This window comes from Podarcis vaucheri, assembly GCF_965113315.1.
Source record: "Podarcis vaucheri genome assembly, chromosome: 6".
Taxonomy (NCBI): Eukaryota; Metazoa; Chordata; class Lepidosauria; order Squamata; family Lacertidae; genus Podarcis; species Podarcis vaucheri.
The window spans coordinates 76031265-76043460 of NC_138764.1; the positions used below are offsets into that span (position 1 = coordinate 76031265).

Consider the following 12196-nt stretch of genomic DNA (forward strand, 5'->3'; position numbering starts at 1 on the left):
ATCTGGCCACACATGGATGTTTCTGCTCTGCACTGTAAAATTAGCACATGTGACCGTATCAGCTTCATGAGCACAATAAAAGGGACAGCTCATGCCACTCATGGCAAGAGCTATGAAAAGCTGCATGGCTTTAATTGTCTGGCATCTATTACAGAACCCAAGCTTACAATTTTAGGAAACTGAGTTCAGTGTTGCGGAATAAAGCCTAAAGACAGTTTGGCCAGTTTTGATGCAGAAATTAAAATCAGGATGGGATAATGGGTCTGGAAAGAATGCAAAACCTCATGTAAACTCAGAGCTTAACAATACCGTTTTCACAAAGCAACAGGCAGCTTTAAAGCAAAGCAGTTTTAGCTAGAGAAAATGCTGTCAGGCTTGCAAAGGAGGCAGGAGGAAAAAAGATATCCATGTATTCCATGAGAAATGGGCCATGGGCATAATTAGGCCCAGCACAGGTCCCAATTTGGCTGTCTTCCCTAAACCACACCCACCTTCCTGAGGGGCAGGTAGAGAAGCAGCTGCCAATGCCCAATTTAGTTCCTTAAAAGTATGCTCCTGATTGTGCATCAACAAGAGAGGCTTACTGACACCACTGATCAGCTGACAGGCAGGCAATGCAAGCCCACCTTGGGAGAACTCTCAGCAGCACAGCAGACTCCTACAGAAAGCACAGCTTGAAATCAGCGTCTATCAGCTGCCTGGCAGTAAATTCAAGTCCTGCTTGGCTGATTTTGGATTTTCCTTCCATGTGGCTTGCTGTACTACAAAGGAAAAATGGGTCACCTGGAGTCATAATGACTTCACGTGACTGACAGGTGGGCAGGCTCCACTTACCTATCAAAACTGCCAACTGATGAATTCATTTACCCATCCCAGCATTTACCCAAACAAAAACAAAACTACCCCATACCAGAGCTAATTGTTATGCCCTGCTTGACCAAGGTACTTAAAAGGCTTTACACCAAGTCGTCTTTCAGAATACACAATAACCCGAGCTTTTAAGATCAATCAATCAAAGCAAATAAATCTCTGTTGCAGACACTTAGCACAATCCAGACTCGACTGATTTCAGTCCTCTTTGGCCCATTTGGCTTTAAAAAGCATTTAGACAGAGAGAGTTCTGCAGATGACATCTTTGGCTCCTGATCAGCAAGGGAAATGTTTACAGCGGAAAGGAACCAACCATGATTCAAGTGAGAAAAGGGCAAACTAATAAATTTTACAATGCGCTCAAGAAGCCAGAGCAAGGGCAAGAGCACTTATGTTCCTCACAGCATATGACCTTAGTCCTCTTCACTTGTAGATTTTCCTTGGACTCTCAACTGATAAAAGGACAGAAGGGTAAGTTGCCAATTCATCCCAACTGCTTTTCTTTCTTAAAAATCTGTCCTCAGATTCAGTGTGTTGAAGTAGTGGATACAGCATCCGACTAGGACCTGAGACAACAGCGTTTGAATCCCCATGCAGGCAGCCATGAAACTCAAGGGGTGACCTTGGGGCAGTCGACTTGTCTTAGCTTACACTAGCTCATGGGGTTGTTGTGAGGATAAAATAGGGAGTGGTAGAATGATGCATTCCATCTTGTGTTCCTTGGAGGAACTGCAGAACATGGATGTAACAAGGAAACTAAAATATTCACAAGACTATGATAGCCTACGTATTTACTGCTTTGCGGCCACAAAGTTATGTTTGTTCAGAAGAACTGTGGGAAGCTAGTTGCTCAGATTTTAAAACTAGCACACTGAACTAAATTATTCATACCCACACAGAGCTAAAATATTAATAGAAAAACAGCACAGTCTATGCAAGCAGGCACTGGTTTCTATGGTATTTTGTATAAATAGATCAAGGTGTAAATTAAGAGTGATGCTTTGTGAAATCCAAGCATTGTCGAGAGATAAAATATGCAATCTAATGATGTGAAGTCCTTAAACACAGCATGCACCCAAGGGCACAGTCCAGTCAGCAATTGTGTCTGCACACATCACATCCCTGTTAAAACTTTGCTTGGGCCCCATGCTGCCTTATACATCCGTTTTTAAATTACCACAGAAGAACGCTGAAAGAATGAGGTGAAGCCAAGTCTTCCCCAGAACACACAATACTGTACAAGCTTGAAACTACTCTGAAATCAGTAAACCACTTCTTAGGTGAAACAGCTTTGGGGAACTAGTCTTATAAAGATTGGACCAGAAGGCGTTCCTACACCAAGATTGTATTGATTAATTTTCCAATCCCTGCATCCCTTGTTCAGCAAAATATAGATTTCAAAATTATGAGCAATAAGCAAATTAGTCTGAACAAAACACTGCTCTTAGAAAAATAAACTGGAACCAGGGCAATTTAGGAGGGAATAATCTATTCCTTCATCAAAGTCAGGAGTCTGTTTAATCTGAAAATGCGGCTGCTTGAAGACCAGAAAGGATAAGCCCTAGAAATATGTTTATTTACAGCACAACCGTATGGACGTCTATTCAGAAGTAAGGACCTTCCCTGAGTTCAATGGTTGGGATTACTGCAATAAGATCAGTGTGAGACTACAGCAGCTAGGTTGCTTGTAGGGCAAACTACCGTCAGCATACAGCACCTCACTTATGGGAGTTTCATTGGCTGCCAATGTGCTACCAGGCTGGTGTTGGTACTAGCAAATCTCAGGAACAGGTTACTTGAGAGACTGTCTTATCCCTTGTATATCAGTAGATCCCCGTGGTCTGTAGGAAAGTTTCTCCTGGATGTTTATCTGCAGTAACACTGAGCAGGGCTTTCAGAGTGGCTCCCTCATTTTGTGGAATAGCATTCCTTTTGATACAATAGGCACTCACTATCTACACTTTCTGGAAACAAGTGAATACATTTTTGTTCTGATAGGCTTTTGCCACTAGTGTCTGTTTTGCATTGTTTTAGCTATAAAATATGTTCAGGTAGTGCAGAATGCAGCAGCCAAACTGTTCACAAGAGCAGGCTGATGGCAACTTGTTACTCCACCGTCTGAAAGAGTTGCACTGGTTACCAGTCTGCTACTGGACCAGGTTCAAGGGTCTTGTGCTAATTCAGAAAGCCCTAAATAACTTGGGCCCAAGGGACCTTGAGGATCTCCTGATTCCTCATGCTCTGCCTTGATTGCCAAGGTCTTCTGATGGGGCCCTTCTGGTGGCCCCATGTGCCCCTGAGGTTTGGCTGGCCTAACTACTACTACTACTACTACTACTACTACCACTACTACTACTACTACTACTACTATATGTGTTACCCATCCTTCACCCTAAGGTCTTAGGGTGGGTTACAACATTAAAACACAACATAACAATGCAATATTAAAAACAGCTTAGCGCAACTTACAAATACATTGGGTCCTAAAGATATACAGCACAAGCATCAAAAGCCAGGAAAAAGAGGTGCATCTTCAGCATTCGTCAGAATCTGTATAATAAAATTGCCAGATGCACCTTTGCAGGGAGTGAGTTCCACTGCTTAAGGGCTGCCACAGAGAATGCCCTTTCCAGGGTCACCACCCCTCAAAGCTTTTGAAGGTGGAAGAACATACCAATCACCTGAGAGGGTCTGTAGGGAAGAAAATGGTCTTTCAGGTATTTGGGGCCTGAGTCATTTAGGGCTTTGAACATTAATGTGAGCAAGCACCTTGAATTGAGCCCAGAAACAAACTGGAAACCAGTGCAGCTGTTTGAGCACAGGGGATATATGGGACCCAAACTGAACCCCAACCAGTAATCCAGCTGTTGCATTTTGGAACGGCACATTCCAATACAAGAGCAGATTGCAATTACTAGAGTCCAAGGCTTTAGTGTGGCTGACCCTGCTCTGTGGAGCTCCATGTCTATAGGGGTTTGGCAGGAGTCATCCCTGCTTTTAGATACCTTCTGAAAACCGTATTATTCAGACAGACCTTTTCAAATCTGAAATCCTTTGCCAACTAGTTCTCACTACTGTGTTTTTATTCCATATCCTGCTTTGTGATATATTATATGAAAGTGTGGTTTATAAATACTTTAAATAAATAAAGGGCACCTGGTTGGGGAAAGGGAAAACATCTTGATGTTCATTCACCTTGACAGATGAGAGACAGAATATGTCTCTCCTATGGTTTCCTGCTGTTACAAGCAAACTACTACAGATGTTAACAGAAGGAAAGGAAGCAAAGGCATGGACAAGGTGTCCTTCAATTTCTGAAAATAGCAGCCAGTAGATCTCGTGAAACAATAAATGCATGAACTCCAAAGCAATTTGGAGTAAGCAGCCCCCACCCGCCCCGTTCCCCTGCAGCTTCATCTGTGCCACTGAAATAATGGCTGTCACTGTTATCATCAAACACCCATGGCAACTACTCTGAAACATTGTTGGTGATGTTTCATAATGTAATCAATTAATATAGATAGGTTATATATATATTACACTGCTGGGGTTTTCACAGATTCTCTTTCTGCCTGCTGGGGTCACGAATTCCTCATGCAAAATCAATACCTGGCAAGGCAGGAGCATTGGACAGGAATATTTTGGCGTGGTCATAACTATCTCCATCCTTTTCCCCTCAATTCCCATGCATAACTACAATCTCCTGAAACAATGCTCTATGGGCTGTATCAAGCCCCCAAAGTTTTTTTGTGGCTTCCACAAGATTCACCCATAATGTTTAACTTTATTTAAATCTTTCAACTGAGTTGAGCTGGATCTCCTACTGTGATGTTATGATGCCAAAACATTTTGGGAAGGCCAGGCCCACCAAATTTGTCAATTTAGCATGTAGCTTAAAAAAATAATTTTGCACCTCCAGGGACCTAGACAAAAGCTTTTTTTTTTTTTACTCAATTTAATACTAAATATTTCTTTTTCTTTTAAAGGGAGAGCGTTTGTGAAGGCAGCCTTGGGAACTGCACTTCTCACTGCACATCCTTTTACACCTTGACCACACTGTCTTTGACTTGCAGCCCCCATAGGGCTGGCCATGTAACAATACAGCCCTTGGACCAAAAACAGGTTAGCTACCCTAAGGGGTTAGAAAAAGAATGTTCCAAATTAAAAGGACTACCAGTAGCATTATTTGCACCACATAAGAAGTGAACTAATCTCTAGAGTTTCTGTGATGCCTCGAGAGCTCAGAGAGTTATTACAAACAGCTTTTAGAGGAGCAGTTTGGGTGTGCTCACTCATGAGACAGTCACTCAACAAGACTGATGCACTTAGAGACACAGGCTTCGGGACTCTTCCAGCTGTCCAACCTCCCCCACTGTCTGACTGACACCCACCCTGTTGATAAGAAACCCCTCCACCCCATGAATGGGGACTGAGAGGCTGCCAGTAGGACTGCCTCCCCTTCCCTCTCTCTAAAGGAAACAGGAATGGATTGATGTGCCAGTTATCTTCTGCAATTTCCTCCTCCTCTGACTCTTCTTTCAGCAACTGCCCTGAACCAGTCGTGATCATGGGGCTCATGACAAGCACAAAGCATTTCACATTTTCAGGAGTAATCATCATGTTTTTAGACAGTAACCATGGAAGGAACTCCTTGGCTGAAATTCCTCCACACCAGTGTGAAATCTCTCGGAACCTTGCTTGTCCCAACCTTGTTCTGTGGACAGTGTCAGAATATAAACATTTATTGCTCATCTTTATTCACTTATTCATTGCTCAGGGCTTCCTAGGTCCCTCATAATAAGGTTTGTTCCAAGTGTTAGCGATTGGGTCAGATTAAACATATGACTGGCAGCAACTGCAAAACAGAAACAGAGGCAGACTAAATGTAAGACGGAACTCTTAAAGACAGGCACAATAATACAGATGCACCCATGACTTTACTAGCAGTGGAGGCCACAGACACCATCTGCTCGCCCACAGACAACCCTTGCAGATCATTTAATCTATCATCTGCTCAAGAAGTAGGACAAGCCCCTACATTCTCATATTTCAATTGTACAAAGGGACAGAAATATATTTAAAAGTTTATATGGTCTGAGCAGGGTTTGGCTAATTGAGAACAAGCCTTAACCGCAAAAAGAAGAAGACTTTTAAACCCCACTCTTTCCAATGGCAAGCTCAGGTGGTAAGTAGCAAAGTGGCTGCAGGCAGATTGGAGCTGCTGGGAAAGGTGATCAAGGTATCCTCGCATTTTTTGAGAAGTCTAAAATAGGGCTGCTATATGTCCAGAATGGTACAGTGGTGCCTCGCAAGACGAAATCAATTCGTTCCGCGAGTTTTTTTGTCTAGCGAATTTTTCGTCTTGCGAAGCACGGTGTCGGAAAAGTTTTGGAAAAGTTTCAAAAATCACCAAAAACCTCAAAAAAGGCTACCACACCGCGTTCTATGAGTTGCTCCTCGAAGTCAAGTCGCAACTGTATTAACGGTGTTAAGAAAAAGGAAACAAACTTGCAAGACGTTTTCGTCTTGCGAAGCAAGCCCATAGGGAAATTCGTCTTGCGAAGCAGCTCAAAAACCACAAAACCCTTTCGTCTAGCGAGTTTTTCGTCTTGCGAGGCATTCGTCTTGCGGGGCACCACTGTACTGGAGGAGACTCTTGAGAGTCCCATGGACTGCAAGAAGATCAAACCTCTCCATTCTGAAGGAAATCAGCCCTGAGTGCTCACTGGAAGAACAGATCGTGAAGCTGAGACTCCAATACTTTGGCCACCTCATGAGAAGACTCCCTGGAAAAGACCCTGATGTTGGGAAAGATGGAGGGCACAAGGAGAAGGGGACGACAGAGGACGAGATGGTTGGACAGTGTTCTTGAAGCTACCAGCATGAGTTTGACCAAACTGCGGGAGGCAGTGGAAGACAGGAGTGCCTGGCGTGCTCTGGTCAATGGGGTCACGAAGAGTCAGACACGACTAAACGGCTAAACAACAACAACAACAACATGTCCAGAATTTCCCAGACATAGCCAGGATTCATCAGTTAAAAATGGCATGCGGGCGGAATTTTTGCAAATCAGTTAAAATATCCAGGCAGCCCATATAGGAAGCTTAAAAGTAGTTTAAAAACCTCAAAAAAGCTCAACAACTTTTGTGTCTGTATTTTCACTTTTTGAAATATGGCAACCCTACATGAAATGTATTTGAAAGGGGGCAGAACCCCAATGAGGACTGAACATGCTTAGTTGCCATGGGTTGTAGAATGACACTGGAAACAAAAAATGGAACTGCTAGGTGGAAGCAAAGAGAATACCCTGATTGGAGGGAATGGTTGGTTAGAAACCTGAACAGAATACCGTAACTCCTTTTAGGAAGTAGGATACACTGGGACATTTTGTTGCAGATTCCAGTCACAACATGATATCTTGTTTGATATAAGAATGGGAATTAGGTTGCACAAACCTGGAGATATCAAATTTTATATTTAATAGCAAAGCTACTCCATATGATACAAATATGAGTCCATAGGGTCTTGACTTCATTCATAAAGAGCAGATCTAGGGGGAAACACAAAACTGAGGCTATTTTCTTCTGTCCAATCAGGCCAGAACACACCCCAGCAATTATTCAGTGCTGTTTCTAGTAAAGGAATAAGAACCAGGCTATACGCATCATTATTTCTCACGGGACTAGGCGGGCCAGGAGAAACAGGTCTCAACCGGGCCCTTCACATGATATGAGCTGCTATTGTGGTTCTGCTTCCTCCCTATTCTACCCTCAGAGAATCAAGAGAAAGTGAAGTAGTCAGACAAAACTCTTTTTGGTGCTTTTTCCTATCTGGAGAATCTTGACTGCATCCACAAAGCAGCTTTCACACTTATCTACTCACCCACAAGCAATTGCCACTTGCCCCCAGATTATGGTTACTTGAACTATAATCAGTAAGCGAAGTCTAAGATGCAAATTATTTAAGAGCTGCCCAAGGAAAACAAAACTGAGCAGCTATTACACCAGGTACTTTAGATATAAAAAACATTCTTAATTAAGAACACATTATTTCAGGAACAAAGACAAACAGTTTTTTTGGAGGGGGGAGTGTGGTTTCTGTTAAAATGGCAATGAAAATGACCCCTTCAGTCAAGTGTTTGAAGCAACCTTAAGTATTTTTTCCCAGGTTGAGTCCAATAATCTCTTGGTGAATAGATCAACAAAATCTCAACGGTTTTGTCTGACTGTAATCTATGCAGGGCCTGCCAGATGATGTTGGAGTTCAGCACCCATCAGCCTCAGCCAGCAAAACCAATAATGGGAGTCAGAGCCTAGCAACATGTGGGGGCATCACAGTGGCAACCCCTGTTTCTGACTGATAGAGATAGATAGATAGATAGATAGATAGATAGATAGATAGATAGATAGATAGATAGATAGATATAGATACTATCTATCTCTCTGGCATTCTTCCACAAACATAGAACTCAGATTCAAGGTTGCCATGTTGTCTCAAAACCAGCCAACAACTAGACCCAGAACTGCTTAGCTTTTCACACAGTTGCTGCCTCATGTGCCTTCAGAATGTTCCCTGGGACTGGGACCTATTTTCAAGGTTAACCCACTACATAAAGGCAGGCTCCAAGGCACTTCCTGCAGGTCTTAACCTAGTAGAGGCTTCAAAGCATACATGTTTAACAGATGCACATTAACAGCTGTCTTGTGAAGTCGGTCAAATATAAGGAAGCAATATCCATTAAAGTTTTGACAGATGCTGCTGCCTGAGGTGCTGATGCTACAGAACTAAATTCTTTTCACAATTCTTGATGTGACTATTATCTATGAGAAAGAGTGTTAGCCATGCAGTTTCAGTATTTGACAGCTGAAGGAGTTAAGATGCAGTTCAAGGTCCTTGCTTGCTCAGCTGCCCACTTCCTTTCCCCCTCAAATTTCCTTTGAAGCTAAATGTGACCATGTCCCCCTTCCTTTTCCATTATCTAACTGCAGAGACCCTCTGCATCTATGCCTAAGCTTCTGGTGTGCCCACATGATTTCTAAAAATGGTGCCACTCTAATTAACCCAGGTATGAGAGACCATTTGCACTGTCTTTGACTCAAAGGGACATCACCTACGTTAAAATAGTGGAATGTCACTTGAACCTAATAAAGGATATGTGCATTTGTTTTTCCAGTGAGGTACATTATATCTTACTGTGTAGTTCTTTGGCTTCTCAAGAGCACCTTAGCCTGAAGCAGCTGAAGGCTATGGGAAATTTTAAGATTCAATCTTGCCCACGCAACCCTTCTTAAATATGTTGTAATTTATGCACAGTGTTTAACTTGTGTAAATAAAAGGCTGAAGCAGGCAGTCCTCAGAAGTTGTCATTCGTATCATACAAGGCAAAGAAGCTTTATCAACACACAAAGGCTGTACATAGCTCAATTTTAGGAGCAGCTAAAATTAATAAAGTGGCAGTAAGGAACATCCTGTTCAGTGGTTGCTATGGACACAAGTTCACTGTTCATCCACTCTAGAAGATTAAGAAAAAGAAGTGGCAAGCATCACCTGGTTTATGCTCAATTCGTGTCACACTCACCAGTTTTGTTTTACATTAATTATAGTGCAATTGCCCTGGGTAATTTTCATAAGCTCTCAAATGTGCATTTTCTCTATTTCTGTGCCTGCTTGTGTTGAGTTATGCTGGGATGGCTGGGCGGTTTTGTGGTGTGTGTGTGTGTGTGTGTGTGTATGCTTGAGAGATTCTCTTAAATCCTTTTCAAACTTAAATTCACCTTTGCACAACACTGAACACCAAACTGGTCCAACAAATGAGGTAAGTGGAGGGAGCTTCAAGTCAAGCCAAAGGGCATAAAAGGATGATCAAATTCACTGGTGTCTGATATTAGCGCCCTGAAGCTGAGATTCTGGTTCCCTTTTAATTCAAAGTTATTCTAAGCATATGTCAGGTGTTAACAATTCCTAGCCATGCCTTCTACAGATGCCACATCAAGATTGTTGGTTAAAATTCACATCACACTCTGCTCATGTTTGACAAGACATCTGTGAAGACAAGCTCTTAAGCCGGAAGTAGAGTGGCATTCCTACCTTCAGGACAGATGTGGCTAAGACCCAAAACAAGGCAGAAACATTTTTAAAATATAAATTGCTACCAAAATGTGTTAAAAAATAAAAATCAACTTTAATCTATGATGGTGAATAGCTGACATCGTTAACCAGAAATCTGGAGGATGCTCCAAAACATGAATGGACATTGGTAGAAAGATATCACTATTTTCAGATACATTTCAATGTTTGCCATGTGCATACAGGAATATTATTGGCCAGCTCCCCTTATCTATGCAGATCAGTCAAAAGACTAATTTCAGGTGACAAAATTGTATGTTATACATTCATTGATCACTAAAGAAGATTCCTTGGAGATTCAACTGCATTTAGTCTTTAGAACTAATCTAATGCTGGATGTTAAGGCATTGTCCTGTACAGTGGTACTTTGGTTTACAACTTAATCCGTTCCGGAAGTCCGTTCTTAAACCAAAGCATTCTTAAACCAAGGCGTGCTTTCCCATAGCAGTGCGGGGACTCGATTTACAAATGGAACACACTTAACAGGAAGCGAAACATGTTCTGCTTCCAAGGCAAAACTCACAAACCAAAAAACCTCCTTCCGGGTTTGCAGCGTTCTTAATCCAAGTTGTTCATAAACTAAGCTGTTCTTAAACCAAGGTATTGTTACGGTCATTAATATGTTTAATTTATATTCATACTTTTTGTAAAATTGAAGTCAAATTTTACTTTTTGTACAAATTTTAGTAGCAATTTATACTGCATTTTTGGTCCTACCCAATTTTGTTCCTAATTCCACCTTTTGAGGTTGGCTTGGCATTTCCGTTTTTCTGTATCTTGCCTATGTGGTTAAGACAAAATAGGACAACAGGCCAAGCCACAGAATGCAATAAACTGGCTACTTCATAAAATAATTTTTTTAACACTGAAAACACCACTTTATAATTTGAGGATTACAAGCCCTTCCTACTTCATTAATTTCTGAGATGTAGAGCTTCAACACAGATTTGCATCTTACAAAAATTACACACACACACCATTGCAGTAATTTAACTCTATGGTGCTTCAAATGTCCATGGTGATCAACTCCAAAATCTGGCCCTTAAGATCTGGAAGCAGACAAGTCCTGTTCAACACATACTGCCGAACAAACTGTTAAATGTACAGAAAACCAGCAAAAGATATATGGGAGCAAATGGACTCTTAGGTTTCTCAAGTTCTTTTTTATTTTTAATTTGGGCAACTATCTGATCAACAGAGATCCATTGTCGTTCTTCAAGGAAAGCCTGACAATGCATGCCCGTTTTGGTTTCAGGTACTTACCTGACAGTCAAAGTCCTGGAAGTTTCGAGCTGAATTCTGTCAAAATAAGAATAAGAGCCAATGAATAGCCCAGATTCCAGAACAGCCTCATAAACTTTGCTTTGCAGCTGAGTTTTCTGAAAACTCTGCTCCGGCATATCACTTTGCACCAAACTATTGTCAGAATTGAAGCTTCTTGTACTTCATTAGTATGAATAAATGCAAATGTCATTACAATTAGCTTTCCTCCACCCGCAACAGCTGATGCCAGAAACAAAATTATTGTATGAACTGCCAAGGATAGAGGCAAGTGCCACAATTCCACACATTTAACAGTCCCAGAAACAATCATTTTCAAACACTTTCATGCATAGACAAACCTGCTCATTTTTCAAAGGTTCTGTGAAAATACCATTCAAAATTATTTCCATTCCAACATTTGGTCAATATGTATTATGAACTGGTGGCACTGCTGCTCAGTTCATGCAAAAGGATAGAACACATGTTTTTCATGCAAAGGGTTCCAGACTCAATCCCTGGCATCTTCATGAAGGGCTGGGAAATAATTAACTGAAAACCTGGGTGTTTTCTATCAGTAACTGAAGAAAATGCTGAGCTAGATGGACCAATCACTGGTCTGACTTGGTAGTTTCTATGCAGTCATACCTCGGGTTGCGAACGTGATCCGTGCGGGAGGCACATTCGCAACCCGCAGCGCCGCTGCACACGCGTGACACAATTCAGCGCTTCTGTGCATGCATGTGACACCATTTTGTGCTTCTGCGCATGCGTGAGCGCCAAAACCCAGAAGTAACCCATTCTGGTACTTCCAGGTTTGGCATGGTCCATAACCTGAAAATGCGCAACCTGCAGCATTCGTAACCCAAGGTATGACCGTATTCCTATATACCGTATTTTTTGCTCTATAAGACTCACTTTTTCCCTCCTAAAAAGTAAG

The 12196-nt window shown here is 41.9% G+C and overlaps 1 protein-coding gene across 5 annotated transcripts in view; it reads right to left on the bottom strand.

Annotated features, from left to right (window-relative positions):
* The window catches only part of NDRG3 (NDRG family member 3), a 58781-nt gene that overhangs the window by 19964 nt on the left and 26621 nt on the right, over window positions 1–12196 (bottom strand). For 2 of the 5 annotated variants that reach the window (XM_082228676.1, XM_082228673.1), the window contains exon 3: window positions 11260–11295. The exons of the other annotated variants lie outside the window; for them this stretch is intronic. In XM_082228676.1, coding sequence (XP_082084802.1) covers window positions 11260–11295 — 36 coding nt within the window. The remainder of the gene's footprint in view (window positions 1–11259; window positions 11296–12196) is intronic. 5 annotated transcript variants of the gene reach the window in all.